This window comes from Saccharomycopsis crataegensis (assembly GCF_037102585.1).
Source record: "Saccharomycopsis crataegensis DNA, jcf7180000000087, whole genome shotgun sequence".
Taxonomy (NCBI): domain Eukaryota; kingdom Fungi; phylum Ascomycota; class Saccharomycetes; order Ascoideales; family Saccharomycopsidaceae; genus Saccharomycopsis; species Saccharomycopsis crataegensis.
In genome coordinates, this window is record NW_027043831.1 from 19,158 (window position 1) to 46,885 (window position 27,728).

General features: G+C 37.2%; 13 protein-coding genes across 13 annotated transcripts; 7 read left to right on the plus strand and 6 right to left on the minus strand. All coding sequences in view use genetic code 12, as the record gives it.

Moving 5' to 3' along the window:
• Positions 1-865: 865 nt before the first annotated feature.
• Positions 866-1,180, plus strand: DASC09_052090 (uncharacterized protein; the record flags this gene model as incomplete). The annotated part of the gene is made up of 1 exon (XM_064998808.1): positions 866-1,180. The coding sequence occupies one exon, from the start codon at positions 866-868 to the stop codon at positions 1,178-1,180; it is 315 nt and encodes a 104-aa protein (XP_064854880.1).
• A 156-nt stretch (positions 1,181-1,336) lies between these two features.
• DASC09_052100 (uncharacterized protein) lies at positions 1,337-1,888 on the plus strand (the record flags this gene model as incomplete). The annotated part of the gene is made up of 1 exon (XM_064998809.1): positions 1,337-1,888. One exon carries the CDS (start codon positions 1,337-1,339, stop codon positions 1,886-1,888), a length of 552 nt encoding a protein of 183 aa, XP_064854881.1.
• A 373-nt stretch (positions 1,889-2,261) lies between these two features.
• DASC09_052110 (uncharacterized protein) lies at positions 2,262-2,468 on the minus strand (the record flags this gene model as incomplete). The annotated part of the gene is made up of 1 exon (XM_064998810.1): positions 2,262-2,468. The coding sequence occupies one exon, from the start codon at positions 2,466-2,468 to the stop codon at positions 2,262-2,264; it is 207 nt and encodes a 68-aa protein (XP_064854882.1).
• A 223-nt stretch (positions 2,469-2,691) lies between these two features.
• DASC09_052120 (uncharacterized protein) lies at positions 2,692-2,923 on the plus strand (the record flags this gene model as incomplete). The annotated part of the gene is made up of 2 exons (XM_064998811.1): positions 2,692-2,762; positions 2,809-2,923. 2 exons carry the CDS (start codon positions 2,692-2,694, stop codon positions 2,921-2,923), a joined length of 186 nt encoding a protein of 61 aa, XP_064854883.1.
• A 37-nt stretch (positions 2,924-2,960) lies between these two features.
• On the plus strand, positions 2,961-3,158 carry DASC09_052130 (uncharacterized protein; the record flags this gene model as incomplete). The annotated part of the gene is made up of 1 exon (XM_064998812.1): positions 2,961-3,158. The coding sequence occupies one exon, from the start codon at positions 2,961-2,963 to the stop codon at positions 3,156-3,158; it is 198 nt and encodes a 65-aa protein (XP_064854884.1).
• A 147-nt stretch (positions 3,159-3,305) lies between these two features.
• On the minus strand, positions 3,306-6,290 carry DASC09_052140 (uncharacterized protein; the record flags this gene model as incomplete). The annotated part of the gene is made up of 1 exon (XM_064998813.1): positions 3,306-6,290. The coding sequence occupies one exon, from the start codon at positions 6,288-6,290 to the stop codon at positions 3,306-3,308; it is 2,985 nt and encodes a 994-aa protein (XP_064854885.1).
• A 775-nt stretch (positions 6,291-7,065) lies between these two features.
• On the plus strand, positions 7,066-8,757 carry DASC09_052150 (nucleobase cation symporter-1 family protein; the record flags this gene model as incomplete). Its single annotated transcript, XM_064998814.1, has 1 exon — positions 7,066-8,757. The coding sequence occupies one exon, from the start codon at positions 7,066-7,068 to the stop codon at positions 8,755-8,757; it is 1,692 nt and encodes a 563-aa protein (XP_064854886.1).
• Positions 8,758-9,268: 511 nt separating this feature from the next.
• Positions 9,269-11,551, minus strand: DASC09_052160 (class I SAM-dependent methyltransferase; the record flags this gene model as incomplete). The annotated part of the gene is made up of 1 exon (XM_064998815.1): positions 9,269-11,551. The coding sequence occupies one exon, from the start codon at positions 11,549-11,551 to the stop codon at positions 9,269-9,271; it is 2,283 nt and encodes a 760-aa protein (XP_064854887.1).
• Positions 11,552-13,160: 1,609 nt separating this feature from the next.
• Positions 13,161-14,150, plus strand: LSC1 (succinate--CoA ligase (GDP-forming) subunit alpha; the record flags this gene model as incomplete). The annotated part of the gene is made up of 1 exon (XM_064998816.1): positions 13,161-14,150. One exon carries the CDS (start codon positions 13,161-13,163, stop codon positions 14,148-14,150), a length of 990 nt encoding a protein of 329 aa, XP_064854888.1.
• Positions 14,151-14,960: 810 nt separating this feature from the next.
• On the minus strand, positions 14,961-16,430 carry VMA13 (H(+)-transporting V1 sector ATPase subunit H; the record flags this gene model as incomplete). The annotated part of the gene is made up of 2 exons (XM_064998817.1): positions 14,961-16,352; positions 16,428-16,430. 2 exons carry the CDS (start codon positions 16,428-16,430, stop codon positions 14,961-14,963), a joined length of 1,395 nt encoding a protein of 464 aa, XP_064854889.1.
• A 701-nt stretch (positions 16,431-17,131) lies between these two features.
• Positions 17,132-21,682, plus strand: DASC09_052190 (uncharacterized protein; the record flags this gene model as incomplete). The annotated part of the gene is made up of 1 exon (XM_064998818.1): positions 17,132-21,682. The coding sequence occupies one exon, from the start codon at positions 17,132-17,134 to the stop codon at positions 21,680-21,682; it is 4,551 nt and encodes a 1,516-aa protein (XP_064854890.1).
• Positions 21,683-22,120: 438 nt separating this feature from the next.
• On the minus strand, positions 22,121-22,585 carry DASC09_052200 (uncharacterized protein; the record flags this gene model as incomplete). Its single annotated transcript, XM_064998819.1, has 1 exon — positions 22,121-22,585. The coding sequence occupies one exon, from the start codon at positions 22,583-22,585 to the stop codon at positions 22,121-22,123; it is 465 nt and encodes a 154-aa protein (XP_064854891.1).
• Positions 22,586-23,623: 1,038 nt separating this feature from the next.
• Positions 23,624-26,845, minus strand: DASC09_052210 (uncharacterized protein; the record flags this gene model as incomplete). The annotated part of the gene is made up of 1 exon (XM_064998820.1): positions 23,624-26,845. One exon carries the CDS (start codon positions 26,843-26,845, stop codon positions 23,624-23,626), a length of 3,222 nt encoding a protein of 1,073 aa, XP_064854892.1.
• Between the last annotated feature and the right edge of the window lie 883 nt (positions 26,846-27,728).

Genomic DNA, 27,728 nt, shown 5'->3' on the forward strand with positions numbered 1-27,728 from the left:
TCCCAAATTATCAGTAGCTTAAAAGAAGAAGAAACTATAGTTTCCAAGGAAGATATTTAATTGGGGTTATTGAATGAATAACTGGGGTCTAATCTGTGCAGATCTGTGTATATAACCTAAATTAAGTAGATGATGGATATTCATATATTATTGAGAGCTTTACCAGTGTATAGCAACGTGAGTAACCCGGTTGAGCTTACCGATCATCAACATTTTGTTGTTTGACACTGAGAAAGACAGGCTTGTATTTTACACAGTTGTTAAATATCTTATCTAAGCGTTAGAATATATATTCTTATTCTTATTGTTATCAAAACTCCCCACGGTTATGTGTTAAATAAAAACACCGTGTGGTGCTTGTTCTACTAATAACATTTTGAACCTTTCAAAAAGTTTTCGTGCTTTGGAGCGTTACAAATGGGCTTGAGAATATTCTATCACCTATATTCACCTTCCAGAAGTAACTCAGAGGAGAAATGAGGTCACCGATTAATTAATTGTGATAGTATTGTTGGTCTTTCGCTCCAAATAAGAAATATTCGTCCAATGGTAGACTATATTACTGGCCAAGGGCTTTACTATTGTATTTATCAAGATTTATTAACAATACACTCGATTATGGCCTGTAGAGAAATGATTCTGGTTCCTTCGGAAATTGATCCGACGAAATGGTCTATCGTTTCCTTGAAATGATCAAGATTATCTATGATCAAGGAATTACCTGAGTTGAAAGATTGCCCCCTATTCTTGTCTTGATAAATGTGTATATGCATGAAGAAAGACGGGTCTTTAATTTTTGATGAAGATAAGATTTAAAAAAATAATATTAACCTAACACCTAAATCTTTCTCTTTGTTCTTCCATCATGTTTGCTAAAGCTATTCTTCTATCTTCGCTTTCTATGCAGTCTTTTGCCTTGCCAATTCTTCAAGAACGTGATACTACCAATGTCACTTTGCCAAAGGTGAAAATAATGGGTACTGGTAACACTATTGCTTCCAAAGGCTCTAGCAGTACCACTACTGCTGGTTATTCTGTCGGACTTACTGTGGAGGACTTAATCGCCACTGTTCCTGATATCGATACTATTGCTAACTTGGAATATGTAAAGATATCCAATGTGGGGTCCAACTCGTTAAACTATACCCACTTGATTCCATTGCATCACAACATTTCTTAAGCTTTGGGAACAGAATATAAATAGTGTGTTGTTACTCACGGGACTGATACCCTGTAATAAACCGCATTTTTCCTTGATTTGACATCGAATACTTCAAAACCAGTTGCTCTAGCTGGTGACACGATACCTTCTACAGCTACATCAGCCGACGGTCCAATGAACTTGTACCAAGCTGTTAAGGTTTCTGGTAGTGAGGAATCTTTAGGTAGAGGTTTTATGATCGTCTTGAATGATAGAATCGCTTCGGGTATCTGGACCACTAAGCAAAATGTGGATGCTATGAATACTTTCAGAGCTTTTGAACAGGGTTACTTGGGTACAATTATGAATGATGAAATAGAATATTACTATCCTCCAACAAGACCAAACGGCTTCCACTATTTTAATATTTCAAATGTCACCGAGGCAAGTCAAATTCCAGAAGTCATCATCTTGTATTCTTATCAAGGCCTCAATCCAAATTTGGTCAAGGTAGCTATTAAACAACTAGGTGCCAAAGGTATTGTTTTGGCTGGCTCTGGTGCTGGTTCATGGAGTAATTCTGGTGAAATTAAAAATAAGGAAATGTATGAAAGTATAATATTCCAATTGTTTACTCGCCGTACAATGGCTGGTTCAGTTCCAAAAGATGATGTTCCAGATTATGGTATCGCATCTGAGTTTATTAACCCACAAAAAGCTCGTATCTTATTGCAATTGAGTTTGTAAAGTGGATACAGTGAAAATCAAATTCGTACCGTTTTCTCTGTTGTTTTTGGTGGCTAAATAGTTTCAATTGATCGAAATGATCCCATGTTGATTGTTTTCTACCAACCTCTTTTTACTTTCTCATTTTTTTTTATTGAATATCCAATATTTTTTCCTACAATATTTTTTAGTTAGCAATGTGCATTTCAGCTCGTTGAAACTATTTTTGAATTACTTACCCATGAAAAGCTTAGTAGACGGTCTGGTTTGTCAAATTGTGGTCATATAATAAAATTAGATATTTTGGACAGAGTGGGGTTCCAAATCTATAATTTATTCAATGATTTAACTTCTTGTTGTCAAGCTGATAAAAATCAAGCTTTATTATTATTCATCACCGATTTTTCTCAATAATATCTTGGTATTGAATAACATCCTCAATATAAGAAGAAGACCCATTGCAAGCAATGAGAATAAAAATATCATATTTAAGCAAGTTACCGAAATATTTCTCTAAATAATCAGGTCTATCTGCTGCAAAAATTGAAGCGCCACAAGCAGGTTCAGTAACAATATTATAGTCTTTGACAAATTTAATCATGCCTTATATTGTATTTTCATCAGTGATCAAAATCAGATGGATTGGATGAATTCTTGAATTTTCAAGAGATTTCAAGCTGATGTCATTGTATGGCAAATTTGTAGGATTTCTGGATACTACTATCATTAATCGAGAGCTCCTACCAAAATTTGGAGAACTGATTCCCTCGAAAACTGATAAGGCGTAAAAATGCGCCCCAGAACCCAAATATTCAAAAGCAATAATGACTCAACAAATCCAAGTTGAAAAAGATATGCGTATGCCACAACTAAAGAAAGGGAAAAGATACCAAACGTATATCATTATTTTTTATGATTATCGTTGATAGTTTTATTTTTAGTTTAAAAAACGAAATGAAGAAATTACTGCCCATGAACTTTCTTGGAATCGTGGTTATGCATATGATATGTTTTCATGACAAAGACAAGCCTAATGAGCAAAGCAAGGGGATATAATATACGATACATTGCATTGGATACTCGCATAAATTATATGGCATTTGATTTTAAGTTTAGGGATTTAGGAGAGTACATGGATAGAGCTGACACACTAGTGTACTATAGCGGAATGGAATTCACAGCCAACGCGATAGCAGCAGTTGGCTCAATATGGCGGCACGAGAATGATAAGGAAGATTATATAACTGGCTCAGATCAGTTAAGTGAGGCAAGGCGCAACATTAAGAAATAAGCTATCCCTAAATTAGGGATATGTTAATCAGCAAGGTAGCCTTTTTAGTTTACAACAGTGATGATTGCACAGATATGTAAAGAATTTATCTATAAATCAGAAATTTTCTATATTCGAATGTATAATGTTTAGCAACAGACTGAAATACTACTTTGCAAATTCATTGATAACAGAAACTGGTGGAACATATTTCCCAACTGGATTATATACGACATCTTCAAAAGCTTGTCCAAAAGATTTAGGACCACCGACAGCAAGAGCCTTTTCGGTCTTGACCCACAAGTCAGAAGGAGACAATGCCAAAACGAAGACCATAATACCATAGCGGTACTCTGGGGTTCCAACTGCTTCACCACTATCAGCATATGAAACAGAGATTAAGTCTGGAACAGAGCAAACTGTTTCCCAGTCATCAGAGCCATGCTTTTGTACCTTAGCCAAAATATTTTCATTTTTGAATGGAATTACCATTTTGTCTTTATTTTCGTTTTCAATACTGACCTCACCGTAAACATGGCCCTTGAAAAGCTTCTTTTCTACCCCAACAATCTTACCAGCGAATATCTGTTTACCAGAAATAGAACCACCAACCGATTCAATAATTCTTTCAGGTAATTTATTGATTTCGAATTTTTGACGAGCAATTCTAATAGCCCTACCAATTCTCCAGGCAGTGGAAAGAGAATTATGAACAGTCATTTCTACCAAGTGTTTAGACGACATTGGCACGTTGACAACTCCAACATGAGCACCAATTTCCGCTAATGCTGCACGCATCATCTTTTCAACAAAAATGTCAGATTGAGCACCAGTGATCAAAAATTTGTTGCCGTTACCATCTGAAACGGAAGTTTCGGTCAAATACATTTCGTCACTAAGAGCACATGGCAAGATCTGGGAGTGGGTTGGATAGGCTCTACCCATCAAATCAGCATCAATAACTGGGAGATTCAACTTTGTGGAGGCACCACAATACATTCCCTTGAATCCATTCCCTCCACCAATTTCAAGAGGGAACACACCATCCGCCTTGGTTTTGATGTAATCGAACAAAGCTTCACTGGCGTCTGTTAATTCATCACCTTGTAATTGTTCATCAGCAACCGTTGGAGATCCAGCAAAGCCAACAGTAATAAATTTCCCCTCACCAGTGGCATATTTTGGAGCGTCATGCAAATCTATCACTCTAACTATAGCACCGTTTCGAAGCATATTTCTCATTTCCAAAAAGATTGGGTAAGGAGTACCACCACCACCACATCCTAAAATATATGTACCAATTCTGATGAATTCCAAATCAGTTTCAGAGATAATCCATTCTCTATTTTCATTAACAAATGGCTTATACGCTTGGAAATCAAAAATCTCTGCATCAGCATGGGAGGCCTCCTTATCACCAAAGCTTGAGTCTTTATAAACAGCTTCGGCTTTCTGTTCCTCTTTTTTCTCTTCGGCATAAACTCCACTATCGACACTTTCAATTTTCAGGATAGCCATAGAAATCTTTTCATAATCGATATCAGCAACAACCTTGATAACAAAAGTGTAGGTACGATCAACATAAGGAACTGGGTCGTAAGCAAGGTCCACAATTTGCACAGATGATTCAAGGGCACCCTTGGACACAATATCAGCGGTCACTTCTTTAGTCATTCTGCTAATAACCTCATCCTTTTCATTAATACTACCAAGAAACTCAATCTTGTGCAAGTAGGCAGATAATTTACCCATGGCAGCACCAATAGCATTGGCGACCTGATAGTATGGGGGTCTGTAAACTTTAGAAGCACCATCCAACTCCATTGGAGAAATGAATGAACCACCGCCAACTAAGAGGACTGGAACTGGTTCAGGACTAGTTCTCATTCTGTCAATAACTCTTTCCAATTTTAACTTGACAATAGATTTAAAGTTCTCTTGGTATGTTTCACTGAACATTCCCTGCACTTTGGTCTTGTCTCCAACTTTGAATATGGTTTCTCCATCAGTGATAGCAACGGTAACATCAGTAGAAGTAACAGTATCACCACCAAAGACTTTAGCTCTACTCTTGATTTCAGAACCAACAGAGTCTGGGCCAACTGTCATCACACTGTTAGATTCACGCACGATGGAACCACCACCCAATCCGATACTTTCAACGTGTGGCATAGAAAAGTTCATTCTTACACCACCAACTTCTGAGTGAGAAGATGATTGTCTTGGAAAGCCTGAAGGCAAAAGAAGACCGACATCAGTAGTGGTACCCCCAATATCAACAACCATAATACTCTTACCATGTACACCCTCCTCTTGTGAACAAAGGAAAGCAGCACCTCTCATGGAATTAGTAGCACCAGAAGAAAAAGTTCTAATTGGTGTCTCAAGCGCTTCATTAACCGTCAACACTGTACCATCATTCTGGGTCAATAGAATGGGACAATAGAAACCTCTAGAACGAACTGACTTTATGAATGAGCCAATAATCTTGGCAGCAAATGACATAATCGAAGCATTCAAAATTGAGGCATTTTCTCTTGGCAAAAAGCCTATGCCGGAAACAGTATGGGACATGACAACATTTCCATCGGGAATAACTTGCTTGATCAATTCGGCAGCTCTTATTTCGTGTGATTTGTCGATGATTGCAAAAATACCAACGATGGCGATGCACTTAATTCCAAGCGCCTTTATTTTTCTGGCATGCTCAAGAATCGCTTCTTCATCAAGAGGTTGGATCTCATTACCATCAACTCTGTGTCCACCGTTGACGAAAGCAGTATAACTCTTAATGATATTCGTTAACCCTGCCGGGAAATCTGAGAATGGGTAAGATCCTTTGGAGTAAGGACCACATAACCGGAGGACCGCAACAGGTTCTAATCTTGCTTTATCCTGTTCAACCACGGCATTAATGAAATGAGTTGTACCAATCGTAACAGATAATACATCCTTAGGGCTATAACCCTTATCTTCATCAAACAAGCGATCAATGGCATTAGAAATACCATCAGATACATCGGCTGTGGTCGAAGATTTATGATAGGCAATCACACCTCGCGATTCTGATTCAAACTGGGTAGGATCAAGAAGAACGGAATCTGTGTTTGTTCCTCCGACGTCGATACCAATTAACAAATTTTTGCTGCTCATTATTATTGCTCTTGAATTGCTTTTTTTTTTTCTTGGTGGTTAAAATAGAGTAAGTTCACAAGAACTTGGGTGATACTGTGATAATATCCATTTATATAAAAAGCAATTGCACTATCAATGAATACTGTTGGTAATTGCAATTATTCCGTGTCGCAATTTTTGCTATCAACAAAGGGTGATTAACATCGTTGCAGATTGGTGGCAGAAATTTCCATTAGATCATACAGTTTTTTTTTTCTCCCACGCAAATAATACCACATTACATTCTAATGTCGCAGTTGGACGCGACTTACCTAATCAAGCTTATCAGAACTACCCTAGCTCGTCAAAAAAAAAAAAAGGACCCAAAATCGCAGTTAGATTATCGGTGATATCAGTCACATTACTCGGAAAAATGCCTTCTGTTTATAGTTACAGTGCGCTTCTCTCTCAAAGGTGTTGAATTTTTCTAATACTTCCGGGTTCACTAGGTAATCGCTTTTCTTGCACTTTTTTAACCATATCTAAGCCATTTCTGAATTAAGGAACCATTGCCATCGGATACCCGTTTCCGTATATAGATATTAACATTGTATCTATTGCAGGAAGATTTGCTATCGGTTGACTGCATAGGAAAGATTTGCTATCTACTAGAGTAAACAATAATAAGAAGCTTAGTAACATGCTTTAATCTGCCCTATTTACAAATATATATATATCAAAGAGCTGGTGTGATATTTCCAATATGTTTTGCTCTTAAACTGTTCACAGAGTATCCACCAGCAATCAGAACAAAATGCTGATGCTTTCTAAGATTCATGATTTCATCAAGGTGACTCCCGGCGAAGGGATCGAGGAGGTCACCTATTTGCGTAACAAAGATATCATTCCTATGGGTCCAAAAAGAAGAATTTGGGGTATTTGGTCTCTTACCTTTTATTGGTCCATCACTAATGTCACAATTTCTACCTGGACTGGTGCCTCTTCTTTGCTTTCATTAGGGCTTTCGGTCGGCGAAACAATGGGGATTATTATCATTGGTAATGTTATTATTTCTGCTTTAGCTCTTCTAAATGCAGCACCAGGTGGTTACTACCATATTGGTTACACAATTTCTCAAAGAGTTGTTTTTGGTATTAGAGGCTCAACAGTTGGTATTATTATTAGAATCATTTTATCTGTCGTGTGGTTTGGCTCTCAAGCTTATCTTGGTGCATTATGTTTGAATTGTGTCTTTGCATCCTGGAGTCATAAATTCTTAACAATGTCTGATACGATTCCAAAATCTGTGAACATGACCACTCAAGAATTAATTGGCTTTGTCGTGTTTCAAATCATTTCTCTCCCTCCTCTACTTATCAAGCCAGAGAGATTCAATAAACCTTTGATGGTTACTTGTATCCTTACTTTTTTCACCATGATGGGTATGACTATCTGGATTGTGTCAAGAAATGGCGGAAGTGATGGTTCATTGATGCATACTTCTACTTCCATGAGCTCCTCTACTAGAGGATGGTATTGGGTTTTCGGTATCAGTTCATGGTATGGTAGTCTTTCTGCCGGTGTTTCAAACCAATCTGACTTCACTAGATTTTCAAAGAAGACTTGGTCATCTTTTTGGGGCACCATCTTTTCTTTAGTAGTCGTTGGTACAGTGATTCCATTGATGGGTCTCGTTACTGCTTCTGCTTATAAGGACAAGTATGGTGAAGAAGTTTGGATGCCAAATCAAATTATCATGAACTGGTTAAAAGACGATTACAGTCCTAAATCCAGAGCTGCCGCTTTCTTCGCGGGGTTAACCTTCACTTTATCACAAATCTGCTTCAACACTATGGGTAATGCATATGCTGGTGGTATGGACTTGTCTGGTTTGCTTCCTAAGTATTTCAACATTACCCGTGGTACTATTCTCACCGCTCTTTTATCTTGGGTTGTCCAACCTTGGGATTTCTACAATACTTCATCCACTTTTGTAACTGTCATGTCTTCTTTTTCTGTCTTCATGTCACCAATCGTTGGTATAATTATTGCCGATTTCTGGGTCATTAGAAAAAAACATCTTAAATTGACTCATTTGTACAGTGATGAAGTGAATGGTAAATATTGGTATTGGAACGGAATAAACTATAGAAATTTGTTGATTTGGGTTACTGCTTTCGCTCCTGCCCTTCCAGGTTTGATTAATGATGTCACACCAACTATTGATGTTAACGGAGGTATCAAGAAATTCTACTACGGGAACACCATCTTTGAATATTGTATTGCCTTCTTTTTAACCATAGCTTCATCATATATTTGGCCATATGAAAATGTTGAAGAAGAAGACGCCTGTGACTACTTTGACGCATTTACTGAAGAAGAATGTCACAAGAAAAACATTGTTCCTTACTCTCAAATCACTGAAAGCGATTTCCAAATTGACCCAGTTGTTAGTGTGCTATCCAGAGAACATGCTATTATCTTACCTGAAAAAGCTGATTACTAAGTGTCAAGCAACAAATTCACAAATTGCCAGAATATTTTTTTTTTTTTTACATTATTTAATTGCTGCTTTAATTTTTCCATTTTAATTTCTCCTTTTTACTATGCGTTTCCTACTAATTAATTCTAGATAATAATAAACTATCTCTCGATAAATTCTTGTTTGAATTAATTTTTTCTTTTGTAGTTAACTAGACAATCTTTTCTATTAGAATTTTTTGTTTTCCCTGTTTTTATGAGGAGCTCAGATTAGCTTCAAATCGAAATGAACTATAAAAAATATTGGACTCTAAACGAGAGAATATCAAAAATTGGATTTTAAAAAAGAGAATATTTTCTTTTATATATCTTAAAAAAAAAAAAAAAAAAAAAAAAGAACGTAATAATAATTTTTTTAAAAAAAAACAAACGTGAAAAACATCATAATCCGTAGAAATCGAGAAAAAAATTTTAGAAAAAAAAAAAAAAAATAAGAAGCCCTTCATCATCAAAAAGAAAATATATATCCCATATCATTATTTGGCATCCAAATCAAAGTTCATATGGTCACCTTCAACCTTTTTAGTGCAAATCCATGTTGAAGCATACATGTTGACCCTATCAATACTGGTACCGGAAGTTCTTGTAGCGGCAGCTTGACATTCAAACCCTCTTTTTTCAAAATTTTTGATGTACCATGGAACTTGAGCAGCAGATCTCAACATGACTCTTCCATCAACACACAAAGCACCGAAGAGGGCATCAATTTCATCATCAGCATCTTCACCACTTGGATCAAACCAATCCATATGATCCATGATAACTGCCACTGAAATAGTTTTCTTGGTCAATCTAACAAGGACATCATTCAAGGTATCAGTGTGAAGTCTGATGTTATCTAATGGGGAGTTCACCTTTCTTGACAAAACCTTGAAACCATGCTTGGAAATATAGTCAGGGCAGTTATTTTTGCGATAGTGAGACTTAAGGGTCAAATAATAGAAATAGTTATCACTACCAACCATTGAGCGACCAATAATTGGATCAAGTGTATCGATGAAATATTGTAAAATAGAAGTATCCATCATTGCCGCTTGATTGGCTGGAACACCCAAGGCTTTCCAGAGGAAGACTGGGTTACCCACGAAAAGTTTCCCAACAGCAAAATTGAAAAGCACTGGTCTGATGGAAGATTCCCAAATTTCACGCTGCTCATTCATGGTTTTGGCGTTACACAATTCTTCAACCTTGGAAGTCAAGCCAGTGACTTTGAAAACATATTTGGCTAATCTAAGAGCCCAACGAGTAGAACCAGTATCATAAAGACCTTTTCCATTAATGTCAAAAGCAACATGGCCTTGGTTCATCCAGTATTGAAAAGCATTGGAAGACAAATGTGGGGAAAGTTTTTCAATTAAAAGTTCTTTGAAATTCTCGATTTTCCCTTCACCAAAAAGTTTCCAAGTTGTTTCCAAAGGCAATGCTCTCAAGGAAGCCAATTTTAATTCTGCTAAATGACCTTGGCAAGGATTCAAGTCAACACCGTGGATTCTTCTTGGAGGGTCGGGCAAAGCAGCATATGACAAGAGATTATCACCGGCACTTGTAATACATAACACAGTGTCTTTAGAGCTGAGTTTCAAAATCTTGGCATCTTCTCTTGGATCTTCCCAGGTGAAAGCATAAATATATTGATTTTTGAAAGGTTCATAACGATCGCTCAATTCATCATAATACACTCTCCAAGCTTCTCTTTGATAGAATAAAGAAGGGAAAGGAAGGCCTTTTTTAGCATTATCCAAAGCAGCTTCTAAACATTTTGAATTAGGAACGTTGTTATTTTTCACATCCATTGGAGCCAAATATGGTGACTCGATAGCCAAAGAGTTGAATCTATGCATCAATTGGGTATCATGCAGCTTGTTGACTCCAAGCCAAATATAGTAAGGGATTTTTCCCAAAGTTTTGTTATAACAATTGAGAGACTTGACAGTTCCAAACCTGTATTCCAAATATTCTCTTCTTGATGGGTCAAGGATAACTTTATCACACTCGAACCAAATTCTCCAGAATGTTCTATATATCCATGGAACATGACGATTGACTAAACCACCAAGGGTATTTGTTCTACCAACGGCATTAATATCTGATTGGATTCCGAAATCGACGGCACAAATATGACCACCTTCGCGCTTGAGCAACTTTGCGGCATGGTCAATTGCAGAATAGTAAGAAGGAATCATTGACAAAGAGTAAGAAAAGGTTATGAGATCAGCCTCTTTATGAGGAATTTCAAAATCGCAGGCATCGGCACAATAAACATGGACATTATCCCAGCCGTTTTCAGCAACACGTTTTTTTGCTACTTCGCAAAGGGATGGAGACAAGTCTATGAGGTATACAGCTTTAAAGGACAGTTTTAAAGGGGCCACGTATTTGTCCATGTTCTCGATATTCAAACCAGTACCGCCACCAATGTCAATCCAAACATTTTCCTTCTTGTTAGGCAAATGGGAAAAAGCAAGAGTCAACGCATCTTCTCTTCCTTTCAAAAGAACTTTTCTTGTAGAGTCGTAAATCTTTGCTTGGGTTTTATAGAAAGATTCGAGATTACTTTGATGGTTACTGTGGGTTTTTCGATTAGATGGAGTGAATGGCTTGATGAAACAGGCCCAAGCAAACAAGATGAGTGATCTTGTTTTCTCATTGATATGGAAAAATGCTAATGTTGAAATAGCAGTAACGATGAAGACGGTAAGTTTCCATGTTTGAGTTGGGGCGTCAGCGTCTGAGCTGTCCACCAGAACAAACGAGGACATATTGGGTGGAAGGCGTTTGAGGAGTAACGAGAAGATGAGGTTTTGTTGAATAACCAGGCAAATCAAAAGCTCGTTTGATAGAGTATATATAATGATGATTACATTTAGTAAGACAAAGGCATGGATAATATATAGTCTATCCACGTTTTACCATTATTCACACTGTTCTTTTGTTTTGTGCCAGCTATCATGTTGAAGGAGACTTGACGCACGTGGCATGCTGTTTGGATGAACAGTGCGACGACACGCTGCCCCTTTTGGGTTGGATGTCGATACAATCGGTGGAATTTTGGATGAGAAAACGTGGGAAGGAGAGATAAGAAGCTTGGTTTGTTGAGCACCCATGTGAAATAGCAGGGACGAATCATGACCCTATTTGTTCTGGAGAAGGCGGAAGATCTTCTCCTTTAATGGAAGTAGTTTCTTCTTCTTATATTTCATGATTTTGTTCATTTTTTCTTTTTAATTTTGCCTCATAAATACTACAACGTTGAAAAAAAGCAAGAAATTCTCAGACACGTATGAAGGAATAGCTTGTATGTAAGCCAAGGGTCAATTCAAACATGACAAGCGAAAGATATCGAATTGATGTCACCCAGTAGATTTACTAGTCATTAACAATAGGATTAGGTGTTGGTTTTGGGTGCGCCCGGAAAAGGACAAATGGGGAAAGAGCAGCACTATGGGTCATGCCTAGATGTATCCGGACAAATAACCCAGGACATTACTGAGCCAGGGTATATATATCAGTGACACTGATAAGCGAGACATGTGCGTGTGTGTGTGTGTGTGCCCATATGGTTAATAAAATGAGACAAGGACATACATATATATATATATATATATATAAAATAATATTTTATTGGATTGGTGTCCTTTAATAGGCCTTATGATGCACCGGGTATGCACCCCACACTGATTCAACATGGCAGGTTCTTTCTACACTGTTCTTCAATGCTGTGCCTTCCTTCCTTCCTTCCTTCCTTCCTTTCTTTCTGCCTTCCTTCCACAAACGACAGAGCCCAATCAAATAGAGAATGTCTTCACAATCATAACCCAGTTGGGTTCCCAATAAAGAACAAACTAAAGCTACGTTGGTCTCTGCCTCACTATGTATTTCAACCTTTGATTGTTGTGAAATTATCTTTTCTGAGTAGCTTAGCGAGTGAGAGAACAGACTGTCTACAACCAATTGGAGCTACAATATGTTTGGTATGTCAGCAATCTATTAGATGGAAGCAATTAGACAGTTTCAATAATGATCCAAATATCGCCGATTACCCTATCGTATCACATGACAAGAGGCGGTAAAACCTGCCCGGAGGAAAAACACCACCCACACAGTGTGTGTGTGTGTGTGCAACAAGGGAAGACGGAGACTTTGGTCTGGTGATGTCTATCAGTTTTTTTTTTTTTCTCTCTATTTTCTTGCCTGATCCCCTCCGTTGTTATTTTCCACGCGCTACCATCGCTTGTCAATCTCTTTCCTCAAGATTACAAAGCACGCCCATCTATACTCCCTCCAGGAAAAATAATAAAAATAATATTTATCATTTCCCCACTGGAGACTCATACCACAACATAGACAATTCCAAGTCAATACTCAACCATGCTTAGACAATCATTCAAATCCGTGGCTAGAAGAAACTTCTCTTCTGCTGCTATTGCCAGAAGCTACGCTGATACCATCCCAAACCTCAAGGTTAATGCTGACACCAAGGTCATCTTCCAAGGTTTCACTGGGAAACAAGGTACCTTCCACGCCACACAAGCCATCGACTACGGTACCAAGATTGTTGGGGGTACTAACCCAAAGAAAGCCGGCACCACTCACTTGGACTTGCCAGTTTTCGCCACTGTTGATGAAGCTGTCAGACAAACCGGTGCCACTGCCTCCGGTATCTTTGTCCCACCAACCATTGCTGCCGCTGCCATCGAAGAAGCCGTCGCCGCTGAAGTCCCATTGGTTGTGTGCATCACCGAAGGGATTCCACAACATGACATGTTGAGAGTTCAAGACTTGTTGAAGACTCAATCAAAGACCAGATTAGTCGGTCCAAACTGTCCTGGTTTGATCGCCCCAGAACAATGTAAGATTGGTATCATGCCTTCCAGAATCCACAAGAAGGGTAAGATTGGTGTCGTTTCTAGATCCGGTACCTTGACTTACGAAGCTGTTGACCAAACCACCAAGGTTGGTTTGGGTCAATCCTTGGTCATCGGTATGGGTGGTGATCCATTCCCAGGTACCAACTTCATTGATGCCTTGACTTTGTTCTTGAATGACCCAGAAACCGAAGGGATCATCTTGATTGGTGAAATTGGTGGTTCCCAAGAAGAAGACGCTGCCGAATTCTTGAAATCTTACAACTTGACTAGAGACGTTCCAAAACCAGTGGTTTCCTTCATTGCTGGTCTTACTGCTCCACCAGGTAGAAGAATGGGTCACGCTGGTGCCATCATCGCCGGTGGTAAGGGTGATGCTAAGTCTAAGATTGCCGCTTTGCAATCTGCCGGAGTTATCGTTGAACAATCTCCAGCCAGATTGGGTGCTTCTCTTTACAAAGAATTCATCAACAAGGGCTTGCTCAAAAACTAAGGTTTGTAATTTTGCTCAATCATAATATCATATCGTATATTTAATACATGTCAATTCAAAGAATGCTTTTTTATCTGTGACAACCTTACAGTGAAACAGGCTCCCCCCGGGGAACGGAAAAAAAAAGTTCTAAATGTTGCCAGTTACCCTGCTCCCCAAAGAATATAAAAAAGTTGAAAATTTTTTATTTTCCCATTCACTCCTGGTTGTCTTTTGAATCTCCTCAAGTATATGGGAGTGCAAATTTGTTAATTTGTACCTTTCAATTTATCTTATTGGAGCTTATTAAGTTCATTTGATTGTGCTGTCTTTACAGGCCATACACGATTTAATGTGGTTTAAAGTTCCAGATTGAAGCTTTTCAACTTTAAAACCATTGCAATTGAGGTCGCTTTAATTAGCTAGACTCATGAATTTGTGATGACCTGAGTTTTGAAACATTTTGTACTTATTTTTTATCCCTTCGCATTTGTCGAAGTAAATCTGAAGAATCGTCCCTGGTAGATTATAATCTTTCTCGTACCCAGTTTCTAATGCGGTCCCATACCATCACAGTAATTCTTAACATACAGTTTCTAAAATGGTCCCATATCATTTGATGATTTGTAATTACATTGTTTTCAGTAGTCAAGGATGATTAAAATACTGTGATTTAAAAATAATTTAGGGAAAACAAAAACAAACTAAAATTCCAATTTAAAAAATCGAACAAGACAAAAAATTTTTTTTTTTTTTTTCAAAATAAAAAATAGAAAAAAACATGAGATAAAGAGAGATATTGAAAAGATCAAGCTACTGTTATCCATCTGCTCAAATTGCATGGGCTACCAACACTTGGGTGGTTTTCAAAGCCTCATATCTAAGATTAACATCCTTAGATGTCATTAATTCCATAATCTTTGCCTTCGAGTCATCCAATTTACTTAAAACAGCAAGAGCTTCAGGAACGTAGGTAATGATTTGACAAATGTCATTGCAGATCACCGACAAGATCTTGTTCAAGTTCTTTTCTTGGTCATTTGTAAGGTTTTTATTGTTTGTGTTTTCTGTGATGATTTTGTTGAGCAATGCAATCAATTGTTTGAATAACTTGTAATTTTGATCCTTGAATTTGCTGGCATAATTGCTCCAGAATTCCTTCGATCTGTGTGGAGGAGACCAAGTCATCACCCCAGAGTCCAATTCAAGTAAGTATTCATCAAAACTGGTGAGTTTCTCGTAATTTTCATTGAGAATTTCTAACATTTTCGCCAAGTCTTCAATCAATTCTTGATCAGCCCACTTTCTATCATTCAAATTCTTGATTATTGACAAAGAATCGTTCAACAACAAGATTTTAATAACCTTAATTCTTTCCTGTTCATACCCATTACCATTTATGAAATTCACCAAGATTGAAATTGACAATCTGACAATTTTTTCCTTGATTGAATCTTTGGAGATGTTGACCAAAATCTTGATCAAGTTGTTATAGTTCATTGGTAATTCTGTAGAGATTTTATCGTTGAAACTCAACAACCATAATGACAACAAAGTCAAGTACTGAACTTGTAGGGATGATTTCTTATTCTTCAATAAATTGATTAAAGGAGGAATGAATTTATTATTTTTCAACCAGAAAATGTTTCTATGGTTCTTGATTGTCAATAACTCAGATAACACTTGGACTGAAATATTTTGCAAGTTCAAGTTTGAAGAGTTAATCAACTCAGAAAACAAAACATCGAACAATTTCAATAATCCGTCCTTGTTTTCGTTGGTGGTGATTGGTTTAAGTAAATATAACACCGCCAAATTGTTAATCACCAACAATTTAATATCCTCATCATTAGAGTTCAAATGGTTCAAAAACGTTTGGTATGGCAAACTGGTATCAACATCATTCAAACTCAACAAGGATTCTTGGAATTCTTTCAAATTGGTCATCAAGTCCAAAATTAAGTTGAGCAAGTATTTGATAATGTCATCCCTAGTAATTTTTGATAATAAGCTGAACGCAGTGGTGGTGTAAAGATCAATTTCTGGAATAATCTTGCCAAAATCTTTTTCTGTAGTGACTCTTCCTAAGAATTCCAAACGATTAGCCTCGTCATTGGTCAATAATCCTGATTTTATAAGGGCAAACCATGGAATTACACGTTGACGGATGGCGTTTCGCGAATCGTCTAAATACTGACTTTCAATAGTGAAAGGAGCAATACTCTAGGTTCATCAAAGTTAGTATGAAACGAAAATATATGTATTAATAAGCGGAAAAGCACTTTTGTAACTACTAACCATTTTTGTTCTCCTTTGTTTTCCTTTATCTCTTGGGGGTCTTCTATTTGATTTCACGAATTATCATTATCTTTTCAATTTTAGGGGAAAAAAAAAAAAAAAAAGAGGTAAATATCTTGTCATGTGATAGGTCATGTGACAGGTCATCTGAACATTGCGGCCGGATTGGAGTTAATTGGTTGTCTGGAGGGATAATTGATATCGGTCAAATAAGTCAGGACCTACAAAGACATCACCGATAACTCATGGTTGATATATAGAATTATAGCTGTGGCGGTATGAGGAAACTAGCGGCTCGGCTCGAATTATTCTCGGCCGCTGGATAATGTATTTTTCCAGGATGTTGTTGCGCATGAAAAGTGAAAAGTGAGAGCACCGTATTAGTTACTACGAATATCTCTACTCCAAGTTTCCAATAACAATAAACTATGCACCACCTCTTATGCTTTTATAGCTATTTGTTGAGCAATTGTATCGAGGAATTATATCATTCAAAGTATGGGCCCCCAGTATTTCGCCACTATTTTTCACTGTGCAGTTAATCGTCATCTCGGTCGGCCAAATCTTGGCCGACTTGGTGGTTATCGTTAGAATCTTAGATTTATTATCGCAAAAAATTTTTCGCTTAATAATATATAAAGTGACCGAGCTCCACTTGAAATGACTTTACTCTCTTTCACTCTTTTCAATCTGTTGTGCCAACAATGTCTGAAAAATCCGGTTATTCACACTCATTTGACGACAACGTCGAAGACTACCATCCTGGTGAAAAGTCAGCCAATAGGTTGACCAAATCAATTTCAAGGATATCTTCAAGAATTTCGGGTAGTTTTGCTAGAGCCGATGATGTTGAAGGTCAAACTGACCAAGCAATTTTCGCTAACCATCTACAGAATGCTGTCTCTAACCCACAAACCGTGGAAAGAATCCAATCTTTGGCAAGAACTTTGTCAAGAAAAACCAAGAAAGAATTAAATAAATTCGAAATTGACACTGAAGAATTTGATTTGCAACTGTTGCTTGATTATTTGCAATCAAAAGCTTCTGAACAAAACATTACTTCCTCACATGCTGGTGTTGCATTCAAAGACGTTGTTGCTTCTGGTAAAGATGTCAATGCTGCTTATGCCCCAACTGTTTACGAAATGATGTTAGCCGCTCTCAACTTTTTTCCAAATTTGGTGAAAAAAGATACAACACCTCATCGTGATATCATCAAAGGATTCAATGGGGTTCTTGAATCTGGTGAAATGTGTCTTGTCCTTGGTCGTCCTGGTGCCGGGTGTAGTACTTTTTTGAAAACTTTGACTGGGGAAACTAGTGAATTGACTTCTTTTGGCGGTGATTTCTCTTATGATGGTTTATCCCATGAAGAAATGATGACCTTGTTCAAGAATTACATTATTTACAATCCCGAACTAGATGACCATTTCCCAACCATTACGGTGAAAGAAACTATTGATTTTGCTTTGAAAACCAAAACTCCTGAAACCAGAATTGATGGTATGACCAGATCTCAATACGTTAACAACATGAGAGACTTATGGTGTACCGTTTTTGGTTTGAGACACACTTATGCCACCAATGTCGGTAATGACTTCGTTAGAGGTGTTTCTGGTGGTGAAAGAAAGAGAGTATCTATTGTGGAAGCCTTATCATGTGATGCTTCGATTTATGCATGGGATAATGCCACCAGAGGGCTAGATGCCTCTACGGCTTTGGAGTTCTCCCAAGCTATTAGAGTCGCTACCAACATGTTGAAGAATTCAGCTTTCGTGGCGATTTATCAAGCTGGGGAAAATATTTACGAATTGTTTGACAAAGTTACTGTCGTTTACTTGGGTAAACAAATCTACTGGGGTCCTGCAGAAAAGGCTAAAGCCTACTTTGAAAAAATGGGTTGGCAATGTCCTCAAAGAATGACCACTCCAGAATTTTTGACCTCGCTTACCGATCCAAATGGTAGAATTACAAAGCCTGGTTTTGAAAATAAAGTTCCTCAAACCTCAGAGGAATTTGAAGAGTATTGGTTGAACTCTCCTGAGTACCAAGAGTTGATGACCGAGTACGATAACTATATCGCTGGACATTCTCATGATGATACCTTGAACAGATTAGAAATTGCCACTTCCCAGCGAAAACAAAAATTATTGAGAAAATCCTCACCATTTGTCGTTTCATACTTTCTGCAACTTTGTTACTTGGTCACCCGTGGTCTTCAAAGAGCCAGAGGTGATATGACTTATATTACCATTTATTTGACCACTTTCCTTGTTAAAGGTTTGATCGTTGGTTCTATGTTTTACAACATTCCTGAAGACACTTCTGGTGCTGATTCTCGACTGGGTATTCTTTTCTACTGTCTTGTTTACTGTGCCGTTACTTCTTTGGCAGAAATCGCAAAATCTTTTGCCAACAGAAAGATCACCTTGAAACAAAAATCTTATTCTATGTACCATTTGTCTGCCGAAGCTTTGCAAGAAATTGTTACGGAGATGCCAGTGAAAATTTGTGCTATTATCATTTTAGCATTGACTTCTTACTGGATGCCTAATTTGAAACATCAAGCAGGCCCATTCTTCATGTACTTGATTTTCTTATTTTTGATCAACCAATGTTTCTCATTTATGTTCAAATTAATCGCTACTTTGGCTTATGATGGGGAAACCGCTCATGCCCTTGGTGGATTGTGGGTGATTATGTTGGCAGTTTATTGTGGTTTTATTATGAAATTGCCATTCGCTCATCATGTTCTTAAGTGGGTCCACTGGATCAACCCAATGTACTATTGTTACGAACAACTCATGGCTACCGAATTCCACGGCAGACTTATGAAATGTGCTGAAATGGTTCCTAATGGCCCTTCATATGATGCTTTTGGCATTGCCAACAAAGTCTGCTCCCTTTATGGTTCTATTGCTGGACAAGAGTATATCAGTGGTGATGCTTACATCAAGAAACAATATAGTATGGAATATAAGCATACATGGAGAAATTTTGGTATTAACATTGCCTGGACCGCTGGTTTCATTATTGTCTATACTATTCTTTCAGAATATTTGAAGAATGTTGTTGGCGGCGGGGATATGTTGTTGTATAAGCGTGGCCACTTACCAAAGAACTCCAATGAGTCTATTGACGGTAAAGTTGCCAACAGAGAAGAAATGATGAAAGCTTTGAATGAACCTGGTGCTGATTTGCAAAAAATTGTTGCCGAAAAGGACGTCTTCTCATGGCAAAATTTGGACTACGTTATTCCTTACGATGGAGCTACCAGACAATTGTTGGACAATATTCAAGGTTATGTCAAGCCAGGTAATATGATTGCGTTGATGGGTGAGTCTGGGGCTGGTAAAACCACTCTTTTGAATACCTTGGCTCAAAGAATCAACTTTGGGGTTATCACTGGTGATATTTTAGTGAATGGTAGACCAATTGACGCTTCTTTCAAGAGAAGAACTGGCTATGTGCAACAACAAGATTTACATTTGGCGGAATGCTCTGTTAGAGAATCATTAAGATTTGCTGCTGATTTACGTCAACCTAAGGCCACCCCTCAATCAGAAAAATACGAATACGTTGAAACTATCATTAAGTTGTTAGGCATGCAAAACTATGCTGAAGCTATCGTTGGTAAAATTGGTCGTGGTCTTAACGTTGAACAAAGAAAGAAATTGTCCATTGCTGTTGAATTGGTTGCCAAGCCATCATTGTTATTGTTCCTCGATGAACCAACTTCTGGTTTGGATTCCCAATCTGCTTGGTCTATTATTCAATTCTTGCGGGCCTTGGCTGATTCTGGTCAAGCGATTTTGTGTACCATCCATCAACCATCAGCGACTTTATTTGAAGTGTTTGACAAGTTATTGTTGTTGAAAAAAGGTGGTAAGACTGTTTATTTTGGTGATATTGGCCCACATTCTGAAACCATGTTGAATTATTTCGAAAGACAATCGGGAGTCAAGTGTGCTACACAAGAAAATCCTGCTGAATATATTTTGAATTGTATTGGTGCTGGTGCCACCGCCTCTGCCGCTGATGATTGGCATGAGCTTTGGATTAACTCCCCTGAATATCAACAAGTTACTGAGGAAATCGCGGTATTGCACAGAGAATTGCCATTGAGACCAGTGGCTGAAAATGCTGACACTTTGAAATCGACTTTTGCCACTTCATGGGATAAACAGATGTGGTATGTTTTGAAGAGAACGTTCTTGCAATTCTGGAGATCTCCAATTTACATTCGTGCCAAGTTCTTGGAATGTGTTTCTTGTTCGTTATTCTTGGGTATTTCTTTCATTGGTTTAAACACATCAGCGTCTTCTGCCACTAATGCATTTGCCTCAGTTTTCATGTTATTGGTGATTGCTTTAGCCATGATTAACCAAACACATGTTTTCGCTTATCCATCCAGACAATTGTACGAAGTTAGAGAAGCAGCTTCCAATACTTTCCACTGGTCTTGTCTTTTGTTGTGCCATACTTTTGTTGAAGTAGTCTGGTCAACCATTTGTATGTTTTTATGCTGGGTCTGCTTTTTCTGGCCAGCCATTCAAGGGCATGGCTCTGTCGAAAGAAACGGTTATTTCTTCTTTGTCTTTGTGTTAATCTTCCCTCTTTATTTTATCAGTTACGGTTTATGGATCCTCTATTTCTCTCCAAATGTTCCTTCTGCTGCAATGATCAACTCCATGCTTTTCGCTGCCCTCATGTTGTTTTGTGGGATTTTGCAACCTGAACAATTCATGCCTGGCTTTTGGACTTTTATGTACAAAGCCTCACCATTCACTTATTTTGTCGATTCCTTTGTTTCTGCCCTTGTCCATAATAGAGAAGTCAAGTGTACCAAAGATGAATTTTTATCCTTCCCACCACCTGCTGGTCAAACTTGTGGTAGTTACATGGAGGATTATATGAATGCTTCTACTTTCACCGGTTACCTCAAGGATGCTAGTGCTACTGATATGTGCCACTATTGCCAATATAATTACCAAGATGAAGTTGTTGCCCAATTCAATGTCAAATGGGAACACAGATGGAGAAATTTTGGATTCTTCTGGGTCTATATTGTTTTCAATTTCGCTGCCATGTTGGGTTGCTATTACATTATGAGAGTCAAGGTCTGGAGTTTGAAATCAGTTCTTGATTTCAAAAAATGGTTTAATGGTCCTCACAAGGATAAGCATGAAAAAGATACCACTGTCTTCCAACAAAAACCAGGAGACGAAAAGGTGCTTAAGCCAAAAAATCTTTAACAACTTTAATATTCAACTTAACCATATTTTATTTTTCATTGATATCTAGAGATACATTGTTTTCTATACGTTTAAATTTTCTCAACAATTATCTTTTCCTTCATTTTCTCAAACCCATTGTTTCACTTTCACCTTTCATACAGTAAATCAAATACATGAAACTTATCAAAATTTTGAAATAATTATTTCTCTGGTATCTTCATTATTCTTGTTACACTTCTACTGAAAGGCAAATCTTTCGCCTGAATTTCTCAAGAAAATACTGTTGTAGAGCGACTTCCTTCAGGCTTAGAAGAGCACATTATAAGTACAAATCATGAATTTACATGGATTTAAAAAAAAAAAAAAAGAAAGGGGTCATAAAATTATTTATTCAATTTGACTTATATTTCTGTGATAATAATAAGATAACATATTGTAGATAATTAATGTAACAGATTACAAAAGACTTTCAATATCCTTACCGGCATCACTAGCGTTCCAGCCAACCTTGTTCTTTGGAATTTGAAGGGTGATAGAGCCTTCGGTTAACTTAGATTTGCAGTAAAAACCTTCTTCAGTTGGGAGAACGGTAATAATGAGCTTTGGATTTTTACCAACAACATCCTGGATCGCTTCTTTGTAATCATCGTCCTTTTCAAACTTCATTTCACCCCAACGAGCGACACCATTAACGTATTGAAAAGCAGTACCACCAACAAGCTTCCAAGGTTCTTGCTGCTTGTTCATGGTTTTTGGGTTGAGCATAATGTCATTGAACAAGGCAATATAGTCGGCTTCCAATTCAACAGAGTCGAAACCATAAGCAGCCTTGATTTTGGCAAGAGCTTGATCGACTTTTGCTTGGACTTCTTTGATGTTCTTCTTGGAAAGCAAAGGAAGTTTTGTGATTGGTTCAGACATTTTTATGGAATATATTATTATATTACTTGAGAATTAATGGTTGTTAATGATTAATAGTGTACTTTAGATATTCAAATAAATGGCAGAAAGGGCGAATATTTATACTTGAAAAAGGAAACGGCCCATAAACACACACCGGCAACCATAGTCGAAACAAACAGTTTAGCATCGCTGTAAGATGGATGATGTGAGCACATAATGACTAGTGATGAAACACAATTTGCGTACTATTGACAATAAAATGTTGTTTTCGCCACTGTTAAGTAGTATGGATTAGGGAGTGATGCACTAGACTGCGTTGTGTGGGGTCTGACAGCACTCGGGGACAAGCGGGTCAATTAGACTGAACCCTTTCTCAAACTGTTGATCTGCGTCAGGAAGCGAACTATTCGTAAAGAAATATACGTATAAATAAAAACACAAACTGTCATAGGGGAGCATGTCATCCGAAGTCAGGTTAAATGATGCGACCACCAAGATAACACCTTAGCCGGAAGCAAAAGGAATTTCAACAATTTGCGTAACCTCCTATCTTGCCTCCACACAACAATAGCAGTAAAATATGGAAAAAGAATAAATCTGACGGTTGTTTCGGAAAGAGAGCTGCAATTACAGACACCAGGCGTCAATTTCTCTTTATTGGGTAACTGTGATAAGAAGACAAGCATCACATTTCTCATTTTTAAAACATAGCGAAGCGAAATATACTAAAATAATATAAAACAAAACAAAGCAGAAAAAATGAAATAAAATAAAGCGAGAAAAAAAAAAGCATGGAAAGCATAAATTGAACAGAAAAAGAATGACTATTGGCGGAAACTTTATACTTAAACAGAGAGAGAAATAGAGAGGGACGTTATTGGATTGTAATATAATAGGAATGTATCCATACCAGATACATTCTGCCAACTCATTCCTAAGTAGATGTTCAACAATTGTATTAAAACAAACAATCAACAGCATCACATCTTCCATCAATTAAAACGCCCTTTAGTCGAAAATCCCAACACAGCACCAGAGAAAGAATCTGATACCCAATCACATTTCTTCTTGTTGTTTTTCGATTTGCGCTTGCAAATAAAAATCTGGTCTTTTGTAATTAACAGACTTCCTTTCTTGATCACTTAGCGATTTGGATTCCTTAAAGGCCAAAAGTTCCTTTTCATGATACTCCACTAACTGCTTGCTTAACAAAAATTCCCAACGGTATTTTGGATCGTGCTCTAAAATCATAAAGGTTTCTGAATCTCTTGTGAAATTGAATGGATATCCGTATTGCTCGAAAACCTCTTCTTTGAAATCAAACTTTTGATCCTTGGTCTGGGTTTGAAGCAATTTGAGCTGTTTTTCAAAATTCGTTGAATAATAATTTCTAATTTTATCATTCAACATCGGAGCACCGGAGTCGGATGGATAATGCTGGTACGTGGCAGGATTTATTTTATTCTCATTTATCGCTAAAAATCTTCTGAACAAATTCTTTAACGACAGTTCACGGATCCAATTCCCAAGCTTAGGAATATATATCCAATTACCAAAAGATGGTCGGTTCCATTTTATTTTGTACTCTCTTTGAAGAATCCCAGTGAAATCATTAGGAACATACGCCTCGACCCCCTCCATCAAAGTCTTTCTCAATGGTAAAAGCTTTTCGAGCTCCACAAAATGATTGTTTCGACAATTAACAATTTTCAATTTCAAATTGCTATGCAAATTCTTAAAATTTGATTTTTCCAACAACTTCAAATATTCTCTATTGAATTGGTTTTCAGGACCCTGTAAAGCTTTATTGAATTCAGTTTCTTTTTCATTATCATGGAAAACTCCTTCCTCCCAATTGATAATATCAAAGTAATCGTTAGGGGTTTTAGATCCACTGAAACTGACTCCAGTAATGTCAATATAGAACCCAGTTTTGGTATCAATGAGTCGAGCATCAATGTTGTTTCTTCCATTTTCTTTACTTCTATGAGTTATTGATGACCCACAATCCAAAAAATACATCCCCAAACCTTTCTTTGGGTTTTCAATAATTACCGATTGATTGAATTTCAAACAAAGCTTGTTGAGATCATTAATCGGCATTTGAACATCCATGTCTGTATCCCATGCCAAGTTTTTAGCGTTAAAGTACCAACCTAGTAAAGTACCATGCGCGATCCAAGTGTTGAGCTTGTATTTTTTGGTAAGGGTCAACCATGTACCAAGCAAATGGCTGAGAGAGTTTTGAGTTTGTACTTGAGAATGGAAATGATCAGTAAAGAATCTCCAATCAAAATGACCAGTGTTTGGTACCTTCTCACCTGGTTTATCTGGTAACAATCTGATTTCGTAAAAATATTTTGGCACTTTTCTCACGTCCACAAAGCCATTGGAAAACTTGATTGATTTGTAAAATTTGAATAAGTTTCTAGTCATTCTTAATGGATTCAGTGTTTCTGTTGATGCCAAATTATCTTCGAAGATTTTCTCATATACAATATCATCGTCAGGCTGGTTATTATTTGATGATTGGGCCATTTGGTTTTTTTTCTTGAAAAATTCATCTTGAGGGACCCTAGAATGGAATCTTTGGATGGCATCTGCACTATCAATATTAACGAAGGAATCAATATAAAAATCAACTTCGGTTTTGGGTTTGACATAGTTAATCATCCAGTTAATATCCTCATCAGTCTCTTCGAATGGTTTAATAACTGATGGTTCTGATTTATGAATTGTTGAATCCAACGCATTGAATTCTTCAATGAAATCTATGAATATCTCATCTTTCGATTCCCATAAAGATTCTAAAGTATACTTGTTTGTTTTGACCAATTCGTTCTCAATATAAGATTCAATCATTCCGTTTTCTAATAATCTTTCACTAAATACAGTTTTATTCTGACTAATGGTAACTTGATGTACTTCGCTATCTGCCAATATAGTTAATTTAAACGGTTTGATATCTTCGTTGTTTATCCCATTGTAGTTATAAAGATATGATTTAGCGTACATGACTCTTTGAACCAAATGGAACTTATCTCGCGTACCATGGATAACATTGAACCCAATTCCTGGCTGGTAAACGTTTTGATTTGTGATATATTCAGGATAATCCACTCTTGACGATTGTTGGATTTGATTGAAATTTTGACAGGTATCGAAAGTTCTTGACTTGGTGATGGCATTTATTTTTTCCAAATCAGATGGTAGCAAATCCTTGATATTTATTGATTCCAAGCTTTTCAAATGTTTATTACTTGGATACCCACCACCATTCACAAAATTATACGAATATAAATCATCTATCATTTCAATCAATTCTGTAGACACTGCGTCATCTTTCAAAAATATCTCGCATGAATTCATGTCAATATTGAACTGTCTCAAAAACATTTCAAAGTTATCAAGGTTTAAATTGAATGATCTTCTCGGGCTATCGTATTTCAGATCGAGCTTCTTCTGGGTCATTTCTTCACCAAAATAGATAGTGAGAAGTTGATTCTTGAAAGTTTGAGGGAAATTTTGATAATTATAGAGCAACCAGTTCCAAAAATATTGAAGTTTTATGTCTTCATTAATGATAGATAAATCAGTAAAGTCGTACCAGCTGAATGGTAACATTAATGTCTCAAGGTTATTGGTATCGGTAACATGATGCCTGATATAATTGGAATAAATTGCCAATGATAATCTGTAATCGTAGTTATAAAATAATGGTAAGTGTCTATCGGCGAATTTCAAGATGTTTTTAGTGTCGAAATGCTTTAAAGATATGATCTTGGATCGTAGGTCTTTGGAAATGGTTTTTGGAGATGATTCTAGTTTCTTTAATAAGTAATCTTCAATGAAATAAGCAGGGATTTTCACTTGTGATACTGTTTCGTCAATGGGGGTAAACACCTCAGATGGTCGAATATTGTGAGCTTTGACTAGATGGGTTAATTTCTCATTGAATGTTTCTGTCTGGTTCTCGAAATATGGGTTGAAGATTTGATAATAACTAAGTTCCGATATTTCCTTAGTGGTATCAATGTCATAAAGATTGAAGATATCTGATTGTGGCTTGGCATAGGGTATCTCCGAGGCATATTTCAGGGATGGGTAATAATAATTGTGAGGTTGGTTTAATAACCCATAGCTAATAGATGCTAGTGAATCAAGGGAATTTGACGATAGACCAAAAAGATGGAACAATATTAGGAGAAGAGATAAGGCACATAAGATAGGGAAGCTTAGTTTCCGAAGTCTTCTGAACAAGTACCGTGTCTTGTACATTGTTTAATTGTGCAAAGTAGTTGAAGATGGAAATTTGGCTGTGATGATAATCAGTGGGTTTGATCCGATACAAATTTCAAACTGTGTGATCGTGTGATGTTCACGTGGAGAAGTACAAAAAAAAATTCAGGCGATGAGCACAAGTCTTGGCAAAAGGGACAGCGCACAACACCAAAAAAAAATGCACAACACAAAGAGGCACTCAATCTGTTGTGCCAAAGCCAATGATGTAATGTTAATAGACGACAATAAGTGGGTGACGATTATCTGGTGTATCGATCACACTGGACAGTAATCACTAAAGCGCTGTGGAAATATCGAAAAATAAGTATGAGCCAATAAGCTAAAAGTAGTAATGTGATAGAAGACAAAAGAAAAAATAAGAAAAATAATGAAAATTCCCGGGTGACAGTTTGACCGCCTGGCGAGTTTGGTTACGAGCCAGCGTGTACCATCCAGAGATCCTCGCTACTACAAACGGCTTCTGATCCAACTGATAATCGATAAAGGGCAGAACGTACCTATTTTAAGAAGGTAAAAATTTGTAAGTATTATATTGTTTATACAGGAAATAACAGCTGCTCAACAGTCATGGGATGAAGGATGAAAGCTGTAATCGGACGAAATATTCTGATTATAGTACTGCCAATGTTCTGCAGTTCTCACTATTGGGCGAGGGGGAGGGCGCAGCTGTTAGTTATAGATATTTGAGGATGATGGGTTTCATCTTTTCATGTGGAATTCCCTAATGGTTTTGTAATTCTCATAGTCTCACAAATGTGGTTGGATTACAACAAAAAAAAAAAAAAATAAAAAAATTGAGTGAATAATAAGAAATAAAGTTAGTGGTGCCGCTATCATTTCTTGGCAAGGGTGAGGTAAT